The sequence below is a fragment of the Molothrus ater genome, chromosome 6 (genome assembly GCF_012460135.2).
Source record: "Molothrus ater isolate BHLD 08-10-18 breed brown headed cowbird chromosome 6, BPBGC_Mater_1.1, whole genome shotgun sequence".
In the NCBI taxonomy this organism is placed as follows: Eukaryota; Metazoa; Chordata; class Aves; order Passeriformes; family Icteridae; genus Molothrus; species Molothrus ater.
Genome location: NC_050483.2, coordinates 45,371,359 through 45,392,916, shown reverse-complemented (window position 1 = coordinate 45,392,916; position 21,558 = coordinate 45,371,359). Strand labels below are relative to the sequence as shown.

At 40.6% G+C, this 21,558-nt stretch overlaps 1 protein-coding gene across 7 annotated transcripts in view; it reads left to right on the top strand.

The window, feature by feature from the left end:
* FOXN3 (forkhead box N3) overlaps positions 1-21,558 on the top strand; it is a 205,088-nt gene that overhangs the window by 157,815 nt on the left and 25,715 nt on the right. For 4 of the 7 annotated variants that reach the window (XM_054515189.1, XM_036383974.2, XM_036383976.2 and 1 more), the window contains one exon: positions 20,387-20,452. The exons of 2 other annotated variants lie outside the window; for them this stretch is intronic. In XM_054515189.1, coding sequence (XP_054371164.1) covers positions 20,387-20,452 — 66 coding nt within the window. The remainder of the gene's footprint in view (positions 1-20,386; positions 20,453-21,558) is intronic. One more of the 7 variants, XM_036383975.2, reaches the window with a different exon arrangement.

Genomic DNA, 21,558 nt, shown 5'->3' with positions numbered 1-21,558 from the left:
AGATGGAAAGAGAGATATGTATGATACTCTGGTGACATGTATATAATCAGTTCTGGGGATGCAAGAGTGAGTTATGGTTTGTGGTAATCTGTGTATTAAAAGATGTTTGTGTTACTTTCTTAAACAGATGTAGAATGATTTAACCAAATTGAAATAGTTCTGGAAGCGCATTTTTCCTCCTCTTGGGTAGAACAGCCTGCACTTGAGGGCAGAAGGGAGCAGGTACAAGTTACCTTAGCATGGCACAAGAAACACTGATTGCTCCTGCATATTATCTATAGCTTAGGTTTTGTTTTGCCTCATACTTGGCTTGTTTTGGGGGCTTTGGGACTGCCTTCCTGCTTTGGTGACTAACTTCTCCACAAAGGATGGGTCTGCTTTGCTACCAGCTGGAAATTCAGTGAGGAGGAGGGATGCGCAATTCCAAGTTGGTTCACAACTGCTTAAAAGGAGAGATAAATGCTGAAAAAAGCAGGGCTGCCTCCTGTCTGGCTGAGCAAAATGAGGCCAGATGGGTATTTCAGTCAAATAGAACACGTTCCTGAGAGTGATTTAAAGCACAGTCTGAAGCTGAGTGTGCGGGGTAGAGAAGAGGTTTGTGATGAGCAGATTATTTCATCCAGCATCCGCGAGACTCAGAGTGTCTCACTCTCCTCTGTGTTATTTTGTTTTGTCTTTGAAGAAGGTGACTTTAAAGTATGGCACTGTGCTTGCTGTCCTGCCGGGGTGAGGGCTGCTGGTTGCCATGGTAATGAGAGACCTGCCCAGCCAGGCACCGCTCCTTTGCTCCATGGCTGTGCCTTCCCTGGGCATCGCCTTTCCCTGCTGGGGAGCTGAGCTGCCTTTGCCTTTCTCTCACGGGTGGTTGAAATGTACTGGCCCTACCTGATGTGATTGGGGATTATAGGATGAGGGTGTTTATTTTTAGCCTGAAAGGGTATCATGGCATATTGAAATACATCTCTGCTCTCACGTGGAAAAACATACATTCCTGGAGTAGTGTGTTTCTTCTGCTTCTCAGGGTTGCTTTCCCCTCGCCTGCTCCCATGTCAGAGCACAAGTACCACACTGGACTTTCTTGATCATTCACTGGATCAATCAAATCCTGTATTTATCATTCTCACACTTTTTAAGTTACATTTCAGTACTCCATGAGCAAGTATAAGACAGTTCCTACATAAGCCACTTTAATTGAGCTTATCCACTTCAATATTCCTTTCTGAACTCATCTGCTGCTCTTCAACACCAGTGACTTCAGCAGCATTTCTGATGCACAGCATGGTGAGGGAGGTTCACATCTGAATGCCCAAGTTCTGCCGTGAGGGGTGGCAGCCGGGAGCACTCCCTTGCATGTTGCTGTTTCTGTGATGTGGCCTTTCCATCAGAGGATAATCTTGGTTGGCACATGATTCACACATCCATTGGTTAGAAGGGGAAACTGATAGCTCCTTCTGTCTACTTCTCTTACTCTCTGTACACATAGGAATGTTATACCATGAAGTTTGTAGACCATGGCCCATATTTTTATAACTTTTTTACCTCATTTCATCTGCTCTGGGGGTTACCACAATATATAAATCAAACCATGAATAGAATCTTCAGTAAGGTGTGTTTGAAAAGCCTTTATAATAGTTTATTAAAAATCTTTGTCTCTGTGTGGATAAAAGGTAATTAAAGCAAGAGATACATAGTAAATTACACTAATTCAGAAAATACATTAGGTACATATCATCAAAGTTTTTATTTCTAAAAGTTCTAATTCTGTAAAAATATGGGAAAGCAATGGAACTAGAAGCCTGGTTGCATTGTTAAGTAGTGCAGAAGTATTTTAGTAACTCTAGTACTAATGAGCAGAACGTATTTTTTTTCTTCTATTTTTTTTCAAATGGCATTAGTATTCCAAACAGCAAAATCCCTGGCTGGAGAATTGTAGAAATGATGATTGCTCATTAGCAAATAGAATACAGATGTTCTGTTCAGTTTGCCTGAGTGCTTCACATAAACACCTTGGGGAGTGACTGGCACAGAGTACAAAACTTGATAGCTTAACAGTGTGCTAAACACTTTGGGGCTGGCAATAGAAGCAGAAGCATACCATGTAATTTTGTAAAATTTCATGTAATTTTTAATTATTTGTGGTGCTTGTGTAACGCGACAACCTTCGTGAGGGAAGTGCGGGGGGAGAGGTGTTTCTACAGGCCTGTGGTAAGCACCAGAAACTAGAGTTGGGTCAGCTCTTTGGAGGGCTGCTCATGGGTGTTTGGTTGGCTCTCTACCTTCAGCTTACAGAGGAGCAAATTTCTATCCTCCCTTGATGTCTGTGAATCTCATATCAGTTGTACATTTTTGTATTTGCCTGACCAGTTGCTCAGAATTTCTTGGGCCTCTGAGACAGCATTGTTTTGGTTTTTTCTCATACTCTCCATGTCTCTACTCTGTTTCTTTTGTACCACAACAATAATCCCAACAATGGTTTTTTTTAATTGTAATTAATTTTTAATTGTGTATGTGCAGCAACTGTTTTTGAGGCTATATTAAATAAAGACTGGATTAATAAGGCACCATTAGGAGCTTATTGATAGTTGTGTGTTAGTGGCTGTGGGGTTTTGCATCCCATCATGATATTACTAAATTCAGTTTTCTGCCAATGCCAGTGGTGCTTAGGGAGCAGCTGAAAGGGGAGGTGCCCCATCTCTGCTGAAGGAGCCAAGTGAGTTAAGCTTCGCTGTGTCCCTTGCCCTTGGACTCTGCTCCTTGCAGGATTTTTTAAGAGAGAGTTCCCCTTGAGTGAAGATGCAGGAAATGTTTGGGGTTTAAAGCCCATTTTAGGAATTACGAATCTTATTCATGCAGTTGGGTGGACTTCTAAAGAAAAGGAATTCCTAGCTGTGATGTTACTTTGGCCTCTTGGCATAATGTGCATTTCTGTTGCACTTATTTAGTTGCCAGAGCCAGCCTGGAAGGAAGCTGAATGAATTTTGAAAGTTTCAAAATGCATTTATTTTATTAAAGAACATGTTGATTCCAGTGGGTTCTTTTGGATTGTTTTGATTGGTTGGTGGTTGGTTGGTTTGGGTCAGGGTTGTTTTTCTGGTTTTGTTGGGAATTTTTTGTGTTAGTTTTGTTTGGTTTTTTTGCATTGGGTACGAAGTCTTCAAATTGCTGTCATGAAGGCGTGGAGCAGCAAAATTAGCTTGAAAGCATTACCTATTTCAGACTGGAGCTGAACTACCATAAGCCAGATTGCCTGCTGCAGCTATGCTGCAAAATTATTATGCATTTGGTACATCCTTGGCAAGCAGTTATTAAATAATTATTTTGTGGGGGCTTATTAGACCATTTAAAGTAGCTTTTCCACCTTAGTGGAAAAGTCCTCAAAGTATTGAACAATGTCAGCACTGGGAATTGATCACATGGTACAAATGAGAAGATGGCATTGGGTACCCAGAGAGCTGGTTACAGCCTCATGGTTTGTTCTTGTGAGCTTCCATCTCTCCTTTTAAGAAATTACTCTAAACTTACTTTTGTTGGATTGTCCTGCTGAGTTGAAAACAATCTGTCTGAATGTAAAAAACCATGGTAGGTAGCAAAGTTATACCAATTCTAGAGGCAGAATCAAATTAAAGTGAATTGAGACAAGTGGCATCAGCATGAAGTGATGCTGTCTGTAAAGAGTACTTTGCACTTCTATATCTTTTTACAGCCATAATTGGGAGAAGAATATTGGGCAACTTCACTTACAAAGCTCTTGTTTGCTTCCTCCTCTTGCCCTAAAGCAAACAAAATAGTCAGGCTCATAGTTTGGAGTTTATTGAATGAACCCAAATCACTTATGTGCTGTTTACTTGTAGTGACAACAAGGCAAATAGATGTAAAAATATTAGCCACACAAAAAGACAAAAACCTTGGCCCAGTGGTAAGCATTTGGAAACTCAGTTAAAAAGTTCACCAGCACATAGGAAGAAGCAAGCTGAAAGTAAAATGCCTCAGCAGGGAGGTGTGTAAGAATACTTGTGATAAAAATTTCAATTTTAGTTTTATCTCTTTGTTTCTGTTTCTGTTTCAGTGCACCTTCAATAAGTATTGAAAATCACATTAACAAACAGCAAGGGTGTGAAGGAAAGCATGTTAAAGAAGGAAATTAATGATTGTGTTAGCTTGATGACCGAGGCATTGTCCTGTGTTGCAAAGAAGGTGTATCCAAGGCAGATGTAAGTGGGGACATAAGGTTTCTTATTCAATCACATTTTAAAAATCTGAGAAATTGTAGATTACAGGCCAGCTATAGCAGTTGTTGTCAGCCAAGACACGTGTAGTAAGAAGCAGTCTTTACCTTAAAAAGCTTGCAGAGTGAGTACACCAGCCAGGCAGCCTGTTCAAAGGAGGAGAATTAAGCTTCATCCATTGGGAAGAGAGGATGAAACACATTGCCTGAAACCACAGTGTCTACTTGGAAATAGGATGTGAATTTGAAGCTGTACTACTTCCAAGTTTTTTTTCTGGCACAGGTTTACATCTAGTCCCATTGGTCTTTGATAGACCTAGATACTGGTGAGGAATAATTGTTCCCATATATCTTACTATAGGGTTCATCCTTCAGGAGGGATACAAGGTTTAACAGAGTGTCCAGATGGATTGAGCCTTCCCATTGCTGCTTGGAGGGCTAATGTACCTTACTTTGAAATTGATAAATGGAGTGGTAGAGAATTGTTGCTGTGATATGAATTATTCCCACTGTTATTAAATAATAAACATGACCACAGCGACCTACTCACTCTCTAAACTGGATTCCTTCTGTGCTTTAATCTTTGTAATGGCTTCATATTTGAACTACAAAATGTCATGGGTGAGCTGTGGGCTTCTGAAGACAGGGGCAACAGAAGGAAGTTGGTAGATTGATACCATATCATGTGTATCATAAAATAAGGTAGTAAAAAGCCTCAGGAAATTATATTTCTTAAGTAATGCAATCAGAATTGCTCTTAGACAGAGAAGATTGTTTTGTATTTACTAGCTGTGTTTACTGCGTTTTCTAATGTGCCTAAGGAAACTTCAGGAAGTGGAAAATGGAGTTCTAGACCTGAATCCCTATAGTTACTTTTGGGAATAACAGCAAAAATGAGTGAGCTTGATTTGCTACACAGCAGATGCCAGGATTATATGATGTGGAAGGAATGTTTTACTTTTAAACCCTTTCAGTGTGATGACATGCAGGGGAGAGGAAGGAGGGGCTGACATAAGTGCCCTTATGTATTTTTAACCTCTTCAGTGCTCTGAATCCAGAGATAGCAGTTGATTCATGTAAGCACAGCCTGTCTGCATAGGTGGACTCTACCAAAACAATAATTAAATATAGTGTATGTTTCTGGATTAGAGCTAAATGGAAACAGAAAATAATGCTAATTATTCTGTGGTTTAAAGCCACACTGCTATAAACAGAAAATGCAACTAGCAGAGAAAAATGAGTTTGCATGAAAATAGATGAAAAGTACAGTGTGTCTTTTTTGGTATTTATGTATTATTTAAAACAAGTTTAGCAGACTATAAAGCTTTTGATTATAGTCAGCTTGTAAGTGTGTTCTGCTACATTGTGCAGCATCTCAAAATAAAATGGACCAGCAGTTGTTTACAAAAGCTAAAGACTTTCCAAGACAAAGCTCATAGGAGGAGCAGATGGTATTTGGGCATTGTGTTGTGGTCTTGCAATCCACTCACTGCCATGTTGGGCTGATTCATAGAGTTCCATTTGCAGAGGCATGCTAGTGAGCAGCTTCACCAAGAGAGGAAACATTTGAATGAACTTTTTCATCTTTTGTGCTGTCTTCAGTAAATGCCATTGACTGCTGCTATATTTAAAGAAAGTGACAAGAGTGTATCATAGCCTTGATTGAAATGAACCGGTGTCCTTTGCAAGCAGTGATCCTGCTGTTCAGGAGAGCTTTCCCATGTTGGCTGTGGTAAGGTGAGCAAGCCATTGCAGGTAAGGTCCAGCCCCAGGAGTTTGGGGTGGGATCACTCACAGAGGATTGCCAGTGGCCTGTGGAGTGCAGACAGCCCAGGTGTGCTCCTCAAGGGCAGCGTCCTGCCCTGGCACCATGTCACTTGGGGATCTGCTTAACTGTGCAGCTGAAACTCCTGCAGAGGGAGAAGGGCTCCCACTGCCCTGCAGGCAGGTGCTGCCCCCCACCGCCCCTTCCCGCACGGTGTGTTCGGGAGCTCGACAGTTTCAGTTGGACAGGAGGGGAATGTGTTCTTCACTAATTAAAAGGGGGTGAAAATACATTCTAGCCAAGGGGAGAGAAAGGGGAGGAGGGTGGTGGGATGCAGGAAAGGGGGGGGGACCATGTGAAACCTCAGGTGACAAGATCTTTGTGGCATTTCCCTTTTAGGCGCTAATAAATCTAAGGATGACTTAATATGCAAAACCTGTTGAACCTGTTGGCAAGAACAGAGCCCCAGATCCTCATTGCAGAGGGTTTGTTTGTTGCTACCAACTGCATTTCAATTGCCTAGTGATAGTGTTTGCTTTCTTGGAATTTGCTTTCTGGTGCAATGTTCCAGCAGTCCTGACAGCAGCCCTGCAGAGGTGGAGCTGTTGTGGGCCAAGGTACAGTGGGGCTGCAGGCACCCCAGGAGCCCAGCCCTGCTGCCAGGAGGGTAACAGCAGAGGAGTGTCATGGCTTCAGAGGGGCTGGATGTGAGACACAGGGGGAAACTGCAGTCTCTTCCTACTCGCACTGGCAGGCACGGTTGGCGTTAAACCCATTGCTTTTATAGGAACAGGCTGACCTACTTATTAAGGCATTGTGTTTCAGTGTTCAGCTATGGCTGTCTGCCCCAGAAGGGTTGTGTTTCCAACCCTGCTGAAACTCAGCCCCCAGCCATAGCAAGTCTTGGACAAGGCATGTAGATGTGTCTGTCCGGTGTGAGGAGCTCTGGTACCATAGCAAGGGGCGCCACATCTTATCCCTGTGGAAAAAGGGAAAAAGCCTGCTGAAGGAACTGATATATGCCCAAGAGGAACAGGAAAATAGAAAGAAAATTGGAGAGGATAATTTTTAAATGTTATGAAAGGTTTTGACCAGAAACGTGGTTTTGATTGCATTCTGTGGGGTAGAATAATGGCAAGCCAATTGTGGCCATAGCTGTGGGTGTGCTTGGGGTATCTTAAAGGAACACTGCTTTGCCAGCTTGTGAAATTCAGAGGTGATGGTAATCAGCTGCCCTTCCCTAGCCACATTGGGAAAGCACAGGGAAGGGTTGGCTTGAGAAGAACGGATGCAAATGAGCAAGGTGGGAGACCACCAAACTACTCTGTGGAGTCAGGGAGGAGCTCCCTCTGCATTTGGTCAGCTGGTTGCTCTGTGCTGATGTCAGATTTGTGCATCTCATGTCAAGGAGATAATGGCATCAGACATCATGGGAAGCAGTTCTGCAGCTCTTTCCAGCCATGGGCTTTGGACTATTATAGCAAATCCAGATTTCTGTGAGCAGGTGTCAAAATGTGGTGGTGGATAAGTTGAGACAGAACTAAGAAATGTCCTTTCTGTGTCAGGCCATTCCTTCTGCCTCTGCTCTGGGGGCTTTTCATTTTTTCAGAGCTGCTGGGTGTCATGTTGCTACAACAGCAAGAAGTATCTGCTCCATCCATCTGTAACAGTGAACTTAGACTGTGTTTGCTGCTCTGACTGGAATATATACACTTACATGGCTTTAAAATGAAAAACAGATTTGTTGCTCTGACAGGACATCCCCAGCTGATTTAAAAGAAAATTTTCTGCTGTTTTTATAGAGGCTCTTATGAATATATCTGTTAAATTGGCATCCTGGAAAATTGAAATAGCTGTCCAAATAGTAAAATCTTTCTGAGAGATTTCCTCCAGTTGTGCCCCTGAAAAGCTATGTCCTCCAGTATTTGCCATGTAGGCTTGGCTTTAAGGACCAGGAAGAAGGAGTTCATGTAGACATGCTCAGCCAGAGTGTTATCACAGATTTTGCAAAATTCACTTTTCTGCCTTTTGTGGTTTTTCTCCAGTGCCTTGTACTTACATGCATTCTCTTTTTTTTATTTGATGTACACATATACCCTTGTCAAACTACTTAATGTAAAAGTTAGGGGGAAAAAAAAGAGAATTTTTGTGTTTAAATTCTTGAGAGGCAGTCTGCTATCATAATGATAGAGCTGTAGGATTATTACCCAGAGATACAAAATGACAGACATCATAGTTAATACTCATCAGCATCCTTTCTAGAAATCTCAAACAGTCCCATCAGTAAAAAGCCTAAGCAAGCTGTGCTGCATTATCCTGATTGAGGACCAGATCTTATTTGATGTTGCTGGCTGACATAAGTAGAAAATAAAGTTTTCCTACTTCTAAAACTAACTTTATAAATAAGCTCTTTGTTACATTGCAAATACATCCTTACACTTCTGTTAGAATACCCAGTAGTGACATGAAAACCAACCTCAAATGTGTTCCCAGACACTTTGCCTTGAAACTAAAAGGATCTCTGGTAAAGGAAGATGTAGCTCAGCGCATACACAACACTAAGGAGTTTGTGGGTGTGTGAATTCCAGGTCTTTTCCAACCAGTATCAGGCTTAGCAACATTGATTTTTAATCAGGCATAATTACTACTCTTAGTCTTCTTTGAAACAAGTGACTAATGACTTCTCCCCAGCCATTTTAAGGCTTTTCACTATTTTCCATAACTGTATTATAGTTGTACAATGTACCACTTGTTTTTTTTACTCTAAGGAGTCCTGTAACTATCAGATCTGTAACTCTGCTAATATTTCACTGACAATTTTGCATAAAAAAGAAACATCTTCTTTTGTATATTCCCAAAGAAATAATGTTTGTGGCTTTTATAATAAAAGCCTTACAATTCTATAGAATATGCCATGTTTGTTATACTGGATGAGATATTGTTCCAGATTTATGAATAATTGTCTTGAAATCAGGGCATCAGGTATTTTTAAGGGGAAGAGGATGGCTATGATGTTTTCAGTTCTGTTCCTGATTATTTGCAGGGCAGCTGTTTGCTGTAAATGATGGCACTAAAATGAAAAATAAATCAAAGGTTTTTTCTTTTTGCATTTGCTTTTTTGGAGGTTTGCAACCCTTATCCTTCGAGATTTCCCTGCACTCTGCTGGAGACGGGAAGGAGAGAAGCAGGGAGATAGGGACTAGGGAGGGAACTCTTCAACAGGCACACTGGGAAGCTCAACAACTGCTCACCATGTGGCCATGCCAGGGAGGAGATGTGTGCACTGGGAGGGCCTCTGTACAGAGGGATGGTGGGGTACTGGATCCATTGGCATGCCCAGGAGAGGGCAGGCACTCACTAAGGATGAGCAAGGCAAACATGTTCTCTCTGGGTTGGTTTGTTGTAATAGATCCGATTACCCAACATTATTAAGATGCATTTGCCCAGACAGCCCGTGTTTTGCTCTCAACAGACACTCAGATCTGATGCACAGATCATGCTAGTAAATTGATTTTGCACTAGCAGAGGTAGTACAAACTGTGTGCTATATGTATATGAAGTAGAACCTCTGAAAGGCCAGAGAGGTGCCTTTGTGTTGCACTGAAAAAGTTTGCAGAAACTGCTGCTTAAAATCAGTAAAACAGCTCTCTCTAGAGTTTGTTGAAATTTTGGAATACCAAAGGAAATGTGGGGCTTTTTCTCTGTTTGGTTGTAAGCACAAAGTTGACAAGATGACTAAATACTAAATAAAAGCAAGCTCCATGTTTCTTCATGGCAGCTTTTGCCTTGCCACCCACTTGGCGGGAGCAAGGACTGTTCCTTTCCACCAGAGCCATGGCTGTCTGGTATCAGGAGCTGCCTTTGGTGGGCTGCAAAGAGATGAGATCTAGCACCATTTGAAAGGAGTTTTCTTCTGCAGCCTTATTGTATGCCCATGAGAATTGTGCAGAACATGCTTATGATTGTTGTTAATGAAAGCACTAGTCCTTTGTGAAACCGTCCTGAGCTATAGCTAAGTTGCCCAGCTGTTTTAGCCTGGGGCTGAGCCCTGCAGGATGCTGGTACCCTGATCCTCTTCCATGGATGCTGCTCATCCTCTGACATATATATACATATAAGTGTTTTCCTGGATTACAAAGCCAGCTCTCACTGTTTTCTGGATAAAGCTTCATTTCATTTATTTTTTAAAATTTTTGGTGTCCCACTGCCATACTTGAGATGGAGACAATACAAAACAACACACTCCATTTTCAGCAGGCTTCAAAACCATTTTTATTATAGTATGCACACTTTTTATACATTCTTACAAAACTCTTAAGTTTACACTTTACTCATTGGTCACAAGAGACAAACAAAGTGCTTATTGGAATAGGCAGTTGCAGGTTTCTCTTATTTATCCTTCTTTCTTTTCTGGTTTCTCTGTCATCGACATTGGTTGAGAATTCTTTCAGGGGTAGATATGGATCCTCTTATCAAATTTCTCTCTGGCTCACAGAAATTGCTGTAAAACCTCTTCCACATCCCACAGCTTATTTTAGGCATGACCTGTACACGTGATCAATGCTTATTCAGCATAAAGAGAAGGGGATGAGAGCTTCTTAGCTTACCCACTCTGTTTTGTGGAGTAAATACACTTTACACCTTTCAGCTGATGAGCTGAAAGAGTCTGCAAAAGAGTTCTGATTGTGTGCTGCCCATTTCTTACTCCTTTGGTAACTTCACCTGTCAGCTAGTGGCCATTCAGAATTCAAGGAGTTGGAACAGGATCATTCATAGCAAATCAGAGATTGGCAGAAGTGGAATCCTGTGTGTCTCCTTCATTTTAATTAAATTAATTTTACTTAAATTAATCAAATTATAATGGATAATAGTAAAAAGTTGTTTCAACCATTTTAGCTAGAAAGGAGCTGCATGATAGCAGTTTGGCAAGTTAGAAGCATCAAAGGGGGCCTGAAAATGTGACTTAGCAGCAAAGTCTTGTCTTAGTGCTTGCTCTTTAGACTCTCAAATGAATTACTCTCTTGCCACATTTCAGTTCATAACATTTCATATTTCCTCTGCTTTTGAAATGTGTAAGTAAAAATTCCAGTGATGTCAATATTGAATTTACATATTTGCTAGTATATAGTGTAGATGGTGCCAAATTAGCAAAATGCTTAGTGGAATTCAACTGAATTCAAGGAAATGAAAACAAGAGAAGTTTTGAGAAGTTTTTTCAGGTTTGCAGCATATCTTCCACAAAATCTCTTTTGTGAAGTATGGAAGTAAGAAACAAAAAAACTTTGATAATTAGGAAGCAGTATTTAGTCTAAACAAATGGTGTTGCAGTTCTTTTAAATAATTCCTGTTCTTATGTGTGCTGTTTAAGCTAAGTTAAAGCCCCAGCCTAAGGCTGACTAATTTCACTGTAAGGTCTCTTCAGTGTTCAGCCTGTGTTCACCATGTTGCTTTAACCAGAAGTTTTCACCAGAACTGGCCAGTGTGGTTTCACAATATTAACTGTTGTAATTTGAAAGTAATTCTGCTACTCCATGGGTTATCTTGAAGACATCTGCAGTGAGACTTCCAAGATCTTCAAAGCCTATTTTTGTTTTCATACTTAATGATAATAATCCTTCAAAAATGGCATTGGTATTTTTTGCACTGCCTTACCATTGGCTTGAGCCTCATTCCTCAGCCCGCTTGAGAAGCTCTCTGGCAAAAAAAAATCAAAAGTCCTTAAATACTAGATTCTTGCTCTTCTGTCATTTCCTTTATTTGAAAATTAAAGAGGTTTAAAAGGAGTAGTGCAGGAAGAGTGGAACGAGTTTTTCAGATGATGGCAGTGTTACTGTCTTCCTCCATTGATTTCCTTCAGAGGAGCAGAAGAGCACCTTGTTCCAGCCATGCTGAACATCAGTCCCTGTGCTCAGTCATCATCCACAGAGCTGGAGAAGTCCTTAGCATCTCCATGTACTTGTCAGACATCATCCTGGTCCTTCTGCAAGTTTATGTAGTTAAGCCTTTGTGCTAATAGGCTTTCACTGCCATAGTTTCTTCACAACTGTGTTTTGTGCTCTTCCCCTCTCTGTCATAGCTTTGCAGAGAGCTTACCTGCCCTAGAGAAGCAGTTTGGAAGGCAGCTTCCAAAGGGTCCCTTCCCTTGGGTCACCTTGTGAGCAGCAGCACACTGTAAATACTTCTGAAACTTCACATGCAGACTTTTTGCTGTGTTTCAGCTCCTGTTAGAAGAGTTTACTAGAAGTGTTCTGATTGCCAGTCTTGTCTTCAGCCAGTGTTGCTTTACTGAAATTATCTTTCAACTTAATAGTCCTTCTACCTTGCTTTTTACCCCTGCATCCCCTGATTACCTCATATTGAAAGTCTTAGTTCCTCTGTCTTTGTTTTGCTTAAGTGAGCAAGCCAAGCTCTCTGCTTTCTGTCGTAAAGTCAGTTTCCATGTTGGTTTGGTTGTCTAGCTGGTTTTTTTTAAGGTTTTTGTGGTTTTATTTTCAAAGAGTGCATCTTCCCTGCTTTTCTCCAGATACACATTTGATCTAGGTCTTGTGCAGTGACTTGCAGAAACTGCAGCTTTCCCCAGGGTGAGGTATAGAGTTCCTCAGTCCAGTCTGTTTTCCTGAGTTCCACAGGAAGTATTTAGTTCATCAGAACTTGCCCTTTCAAAATAATAGATCTTAAACAATTAGGCTTCCTGTTATCCTTCCCTGTTAATCTAAACTGAATTGCTTCATGGTCTCCTGTTCCAAAGTTATCCTCATTATTTAACATAAAGAGCAGAATAGAATCTATTCTTGATCATTCAGCAACATGGATAAAGCAACTTGTCAGCTGTCACATCCAGGAATAACTGGTCTTACCATGGTTAATAGCATTTGTTCTCCAATCTGCACTGTGAAGTTAGTCTCCCTTGTTGACGTAATTCCCATTTCTTTAATGATGCAGAACTCTATCCAGATCTATATCTAGTGTAAGAAGTCAAGAGCAGACCCAGAGTCTCTTTCTAGAAATCTTCTTTGACCATCTGTCCACAGCATTGCCAAACATTTTCTTTTTTATTCTATTTCTGAAGTCTGCTCTTTCTTTATGGCATAACAGTATCCTGCCATATAAAATCTGTATTTTCTTTGAAAAGCGCAGACCTTTTGACACCTGTTTCACTAATAATTCTGTTCCACCCTGTTTGTGAATTTTCCTGTAATAGCACTAGTGCTTTGAGTTCCTCTTCCATTATGGCAGTCTGCCTGTGTTATTAGCACACAGCTATTTTAGCTGCTGGATTTTTTGTTCATCCTTTCTGCTCTTATGTTGGTTTTAGACTGCATTTGGCTCTTATGCTATATACACTGCTCTCATTGGCTCTCACATGCCTGACCTTTTTCTCATCATTACCAGCAACTTTTTTTTCTTCAAATCCCTGAAATACCCCTCTCAGTTTTGTTTTCATGTTTATGTGATGTTTGCCCCTTTGCTGTCTGGATCCTGAAACCAGTGGGGAATTTATGTTCACCTCCCCAGGTCTTTCCTCACTTTGTTCTTGGTGTGGATTGTGGCGTGGTCATTCCAACAGTTGGGACATTTGGGTGAAGCCCTCCTGAAGATTCACCTTGTGGTGAAAGTACCCAGAAGCCACCTTTTCCTGCAGAACTTCAGGAAACTGTAGTGGTTGAGGGAGGCAGGGGACTAAAGACATTTCCTCAAGGGTCACTCAGGCTAAGGGAAATGCATTGGGTCTTTTCCAGCTGGCATGTCCTGTGCTTGCTGGACTGAAAGAGGTACTTGGTTCTCAAGGCCTGGTGCACACAAATATATTTTGAAATAGCAGTGAAAAGGAAATGAGTGCTTAGAAAAACACTGGTATGGGATAATATAGGGTATGGTTTATTTGGTCTTAAATGGTCAGAGTTTTATAGAGGACTGCTTCCTGGTCACAGTTTTATAGAGGACTTCCTCTGCTGGCCATCCTCCCACTTTACTGAAAGAGAAGCCTATTGTTAGCAGCAGGGACATGATGAAAGGTTGAGCAATGATGACCTCGATGTCCCAGAGATAACACACATCTGCATAAATGGGTACAAAGAGCATGTGTGTTTATGTGTATGTGTATTCTTCAGTCAAAAAAAAAAATGTTTGCAACCTGTAAGGCTGCAAGGAGTTACAGCCCTCATAATCACGTCTTCCACTGTAGAAGCTGAGGCTGCAGCAATCAGTCAAGAAGATGGTTGAAATTCCTGATCAAAAATTAGGTAAGTACACGATGGAACAGCAAATTGTTTCCCTCTTCTGTGCTAGCTCACTGGCCAGCGTTTTCTCTAGCTGGTGTTCTCTGTTCAGTACTCCAAGCCACACAGGCTGGATGGAGTCAAAAAACTTCACTGTCGCCTTTGTGATTGGTAGATTTTTTTTCTCCACGTCCTTCTGCACTGAAAGTTAGCCTTGCCAGTAATGTGCATCAAAATGAAAAAAAAAATTAAAATAAAGGAACAAAACTAAAGCAAAAATCTCCAACCTGCTTTTAAGCTATATATGCTATAATGCATCATCTTTATGTGTAAGATGTTGTCTAATCTCTCTTTAGTCAGGTGTCTCTTAAAATATTTTTTATTTTGCACTGGTAAAATGACTATCAGTATTGTGAGTCTGTCTTTTAACAGTTAAATGATCTCAGTCTTTACTCCTGAGATGAAAAGTTAGGATGCTTTGTTTTCCCACAGCTTTCTGAATGATAAATGAACCTCTTTGAGTTAGTGCATGCATAAGACCTACTGTAACTCTTTCTACTATCATTCTTTTTATTAAAGCTAGCATTCTTAACAAGAATACATTGTAACTGTATGTTTGGTTTACAGGTTTTCAGCTGATAAAATGGTATTATTAGAGAATGGAAATTGTATGTGTTGCTTCATGACAATACAAATGTAACAAAACAGAGAAGCAGGAAGAAGGTTTCTGGGAGAAATGTTCTGTATTTTTTAAAATTAGACCTCTTACAATACTTGTGCCATAGCTTACTTGGCAGTGCCGGAAATGAACCTAAATAGGAAAAGTTAGTAGTTCATTTAGACCTGTGCCTTTCTTCTTCTGTGTCTCATACTAGATCTATTTAAGGAGTGTGAGATGCTCCACTGTGACTTGGCATTACTAATGAAGTTGCTTCCTCCTGACCTCTATTGTATATAGCTTCCAGAATTCTCATGCTTGGTCTTTTGTGCACTGTTGTTGAGATATGAATATAACTTCTTGTTTCTTCCCAAGATCTTGGTTATGAATCCTACTGGTTTATTGTACTCTTCCACAAGTATTCTGTTTATTTTAAGAGAACTTCTCAACCGTATTTAAATATTTCAGAAGTGGACTCAGTGGCATCCCACATGAAGGAGTTTGACAGAGTTACAGTACTTAAAATTCTCTTCAGGTATTTCTTTCTGTCTTGCACATTGCAACTTTATTTTAACAGCTATATTCTTATTCCATCATTAGGCAAAATAAATTAAAAATAGAAAAGAAAGAAAAGGAAATGGGGAGAAAAAAGCCTTCCTTCTGTTCATTATTCTCTATGGTTTTGACCTGACATATACCAAGGTTAACCATCATGATATGGGAAGGGAAAAGGCACATCTGTTAACAGAGAAGTTAAACAGGGGCAAGCTGTTCTTTGCTCCGTTGCAGTTTAATAAGCCTGAAGGTAAAGATGGAAGACAGTGTTGCTTTTGCACCATTTTACTACTGATGAAAATTGAAAATATCAAAGAATCAAATAACAAAAAAAAGTGTAGGAATGGTCTGTGCTAGAAAGTGAGGCAGGAAGTGGGTTAAAAGACTGATTTGTAGACAAGGAATAATCTGAACTTCTGCCTTTTGAGTACATTGGCACTAGGTTTTAGGCATTCCATCTACAGTAGGAATATATAAATGGGAAAAAGCAGTGGAAGATGCTGAGGCAGAAGTAGAATGGGCCAAAAACTAGCATACTGAATGGTAAAGTGAAGTACTTCACAAAAATAGTTCTATTTTAGAGGTAGTAACTTTAAATTAAAAGAAGATCTTATAAATTCCTTCCTGATGAGATACCACAGCAATGGTTGTAGTGTACAGATGGTGCAGTTTATTTACTAACTACATCTTTTACGTCAGTTGGCTGTAACATTTTCTTAATACCTAAATATGCATCTTAAGTGCCTCTCTCTAGGCATCTGTGCTGGAAAATTCAGGCCATGGTTGCTTTGAACTGCTTTAGCTGCTATTTTCTTTAAAACCTTATGGTATGGCTGTAAAGATAAATTTCCTTTTGCACAGCCAAAAAGGCACTATGTTACCCTAATTTTTATTTAATTGGAAGGGGATGGATTTGAAGGGTTTGATCAAAGTTTAAAATAGTATCAAAATAATACAAATTACTGTAAATCACTTTCTCTCTCTATAAAATGAACTCTGATCAGAGATCACAACATAAAAAAGAACAGCTGTCACATCTGGCTTTCTCAGGTACATGACTGATTTTAATTATTTTTTGTGAATTCTAGAATAAAGAGTCTGCTACCTGAGGGCTATCCTCTGCATTGCTTGTATGTAATCTCATGCTAAATATTTCATGCCTACCATTTTGCCACTTCACATGTCTGTGCAAGACAGATTCTGATCTATACAGGTAACATGCAAAGCAGAGTTTGGCTCCAAGTACATCTTGACGATATCGTAGAAGATGTCATTCCAGAGTGATACTGTAGGTTATTTTTCACTGAAAGAACTAGAGATTAGTTCTTTCAGTGAAAAAATGTTTAGAGATTTGGTGTTCACTGTTGAAGACTCTGCTGACAAGGGGCATGAATCTAAACTGCAGCAAACAGAGCTGCCATGAGGTTCATACCACCGCTGGTATCATCTTTGTGAAAACAAGTTTTGTGTTTAAGAGCAATGCTGGCCAGAGCAGTGCAAGGGGAGGTACTGCAGCTGTAGTAGAAATCCAGCCTCTTGATGCCTTTCATGCCTTACAAGATCTTCTAAGTGCTTAAGGCTTCTTCCAGGTCCTTTCTGGTACCCTGCAATGGATCCTTGGTGCGTGAGGGACCAAGCACCAGACTTGGTCAAGCACTTCAGACTGCAGCATGAAGTACCAAATGTACAGCTAGACTGCAGTTGTTAGGGAGAATTGTGGCTGCTGGCAATTTTTGTCATTATTTTCTTAACACTCTCCAGTGTTGCCTGTTTGAGACTTTGACACACTCTTACTTCTTTGTACAACACCGCAATCCTTCCTTTTCTTCATTGCTCCTTACTTCACTCTTTCACAGGGAAGGCTGGACATCTGCTTTTCACTGACAAAAAATTAACAGTTCATGTATGCAGTCAGTTCACCATTTACTTGAATTAGCAAAAAAAGAAGCCAGAATGCATTCATTTAAATACTTAATTTTTTATATTCCAAAACTTTATATGTAGTTATTTTTAACCTGGTTTCCTAGGGAAAGATGTTCCTGCAATCATGTTTCACTAACCACCCACTGTTAATAACTTCAGGAGCCTTTGTGTTGATCACAGACTTCAGGTAGGGCAGAGATCTCAGTTCTGAAATCCACAGCTGCACGAACACAGGCCAGGTAGAAGGGACAGGATCCAGTTAGCAACTGGTGGGAATGCAGCAGTAAGGAAGGTCAGGCCTTACAGCTACAAAGGGGAGCATCCACGTGGAAGAGACTACAGAAGAATGGCAGTGGGGAAAGGGCCATCAGCATGGTGGCACTGGTGGGGACCAGCAGCCAAAGCCAGAAGTGCCAGTCCCAGCAAAGGTGCCTTTCAGTCCCATGCCTTTGGTGCTGCTCCTCGTGGCTAATTCTTGGCTCTTCTTGACACACAGCTCATGAGAACGCCTCCAGATTGTGGACGAAAGTGATGCAAAAGAATGTGCCAGCTTTTCAATCTGCCTCTTTTTGCGGGCTCAGACAGCTGGCCCTCAGCCCTTGTCTCACTTGTGCACCAGTCCCTCCTTTTTCTTTCTTCCTTGCAGTAGGAAAACCAAAAGCACATTTTCCTGGATGCTACTGACACCACCATTCATGCATTCCTCTGAACTCTCTTAGCTCTGCCAAGGCATTATGGAATAGCTGTCTAGTTTCTTCAAAAATATACCAGCAGAAACAGAAACATCGCAGGCGTGGATGGGCTTGAGACGTGGCTATGCTGTGGGAGACAGCTGGTGCAGGTGTGGATGGGCTTGAGACATGGCTATGCTGTGGGAGACAGCTGGTGCAGGTGTGGATGGGCTTGAGACATGGCTATGCTGTGGGAGACAGCTGTGCAGATGCAGTCCTTGTTGTGAGCAGCTCGCGTTCGCATCTTACGTCATTGCAGAAACACTGTGGTACCGTTAGTGGTCCAAAGGCTAAGAATGCACCTTTCAACAGAAACTGGTTGCATCAATTTTATTTCAGATCACAGAGTTTATTACACAAACAAAACCCAAAGTCATCAGGAAACGTGCTTTTCCTGGTAGTGTCCTTTTATTCTTTCAGCAACAAAATTCGCATTATGTTAGTGTCATCCACTGAACTAAAACAAAGCAAAATTTAGGAACAGCCAATAAATAAATGCTGAAGTTGGCTGTAGGAATTATGATATGCTAAATTCAACTTTTAAGAATCTCTTAATTTTATGGTATGAAAAAGAGGGAAGAATTCTGGTGAATTTGGTTTGTCTTTCTCAGGCTTCTTTTGTCTTGCTTTTTAACATTAGATGGATTATTCCTCTTTAATTGGAAAGCACACACTTGCTGTGTGGTGTGTGGATCCAGTCTTGCAACATGGCACATATTTGGGAATGATGCTGTTGGGAAATGGCACTTTCAGCATAGATAATTGCAGCAGGAATTCTGCTTTTGAGGTATCTTCAGACTTGAACATAAGTTGATAATGCTGCTTTTTCTATGGAAAATGTTGACCTGTCCAGAAGACACAGGCACCTTTTATACTAAACCTGCTGCTGCTGCTACTTCAGTTTCAGTTTGACACCCACTACACTGTTTCCTTGTTTTAGCAATTAAATAATAGAGCAGTCGCCTTTAGAAGAGTGCTTGTAGCTATTCACAGAAAGGTAGTACATACTTAAACAAATAAAAAGTCCCTTTTTTAAATTCTGCAGTCAAGTGAATTTCTGTTTGGCTTAAGCAGATTTTGAAATCCTGTCTACGTCATTTGTATTGTTAATATATTACAGGGCTTTATACCACATCACATTACTGGGAATAGATTTGAAATATATAAAGATCAAAAATACAGATATTTTTAACAGTGGTAAGTAATTTTCTGTCATAATAGCCAAAAGAAAGTGCCATGAAGCTATTAGTAGTAAATTAATTTTTTTTTGTATGTAATTTGGTATAAATACTGACAAGCTGAAAAAACCCCCAACCCCAACCAACAAATGCATACTCATTAGTCATTCAGTTTAGCAGCACAGAGGCAGCAGTCAGCTAGGGTGTGCGTTTTTATGTCTGCTTCAATTGCACACTTCATTTATTTGGACATGGCATAGGCGGCTTTCTCTGTCACACGGCATCACTGCACGATTAGCAAGTTGTGCCCCAGGGCAGCTGGGACGCTTTGCTGGGGCAGATGTTCTTTTCAGCTTATTCAGTGGCCGTTGTGGGGTTGTTTACTGTTGTCATAGATACCTGCATTTCCATAGCAGCCGAGCTGTTGTGTGTGAAGCAAGTGAATATAGTTATAAAAGGATCATATTTTGTTCTGTCTCTATAACTTACCATCTGTCAGCTGACTTTTCATGATGGATTCAGAAACCAATTTAAGAATAACAGCAGCCAGCTGATTATTTTTGCTTATATTAAAGTGACAATGGACAAGAATGCAAATAAATTGATGCTTCGATGAAATGCTAGTTTCTTTTTTTTTTCTTAATTGCAGCAGTTTGTCTTCCAACACTTTCTCAAACTTTGCTGAAATCTTTCTTGACAAATAGAAATGACCAAGTGTCATCTTCTGTACTTGCTCAGGTATTCCTTGTGCTTTCCCACTCCTCAGCTGTCAGCTCATCCCTGTCTGTTGCTTCCAAATTGTGATGTTGCTCCTGCTTTCTCAGATCCTTTGTAATGAAATCTAAATACTCTCCACAGAATTAAACAGGGAATTGGTGAGGCTAACAGCAAAGGTATCATACACACACAAGCATAAGTATGGCTAAGTGACATAGATCACCACTCTGTTTAATGGTAACAAGGGGATCACATGCAAGTCTGGGGATAAATTTAATGTGTAGCCAGTGAGCCCTCTGAGTGCTGAACTCTCATACCTTTTCACTCAGAGACGTGGTCAAACCTGTAGTTTAGCAATGGGGGTAAGAAGATTAGCCCAGTTGTAAATAATGTATTTATTGGTTGATTTTTCCAGATCCTGACATTGATGCTGCCACTGCCATGATGCTTTTGAATACTCCCCCTGAGATACAAGCAGGTTGTGAGTAGATATTTCTATAGCATATAGCAACATAGACGTATAAAATTAATATTCTCTTTTATAAGTATACAGCATACCAGATAAAAAGGATGTAATAAAGAAATATAACTTCCCTTGTAGACCCTTGCACTTCCTCGACCCTTACATGAGTATAATTTTGTGGTTCATATTACATTTGTTACATGAATAATATTAATCCGTGATCTCTTATGTAAAAGAGAGGTTATTGTTATTCATGACATACACTTAAATGAGTAACATACTATTATCCATACTGATAGAAAGACCTGGGGCAACAGCCAGGAGAAAGGCAGGGAGATAGAGAAAGAGCAAGAGAGTGAAGGATACATGGCATATGGTTCTGTTTTCATTTTGTTTTGATTTGACTCCTATCGTGTAAGTTACCACAGCCATCTGGATACTTTCCATTCACTTGGGCACTGTTTCAGCTCCTTCCTTGCACACATCCTGCCTGTTTTGGGTTTTTTTTCTCTGACTGATGCAAGGTGGTAAGCAGGTGACAAGGAGCAAAGAGAGGTCTCACTTCCTGCCAATACTCTCCTCCCTGTTCTGTGACCAGACCTGAGGTTTTAATGCTGTGCATTAACAGAGCACTGAAGAGGCCTGGACCCCCACTGGACTGGGCTGTGCAAATACTGCAGGAACCATCCTGCCCCACAGAGCTTGCAGTGAAGGTATTACAGGAATCCATAGTGAAATACAGCTACACAAAACCAGGGAATACAAGAAAACAAACGTATCGCTGGTCAGCAAGCATGATAGTAATGCCAAGTGACAGGCAACTCGAAAAAATAAAGGCAGAAGTTAAAATAGAAACCATTACCAAGACTGTCTAGCATCACTGCTATTGTTCTAGCCTGGGCAACCAACTCCAAATTCCCGGGGAAGCCTTGATTTGCACTTTGATACTCTGCCTGGGGAAGAGAGTCAATTACCATCAAAGCATTTCCCATGCAGCTGAGGAAAGCTATTGTCAGCCTGCTTTGTGACCCTGCCAGAGGAATGCTTCTTGAGAAGCTGCTCTCAGGAGAGCAGGATTTACCAAGAAACTGCTCTGGAAAGAGAAGAGTGGTCCTTGTCCTCCT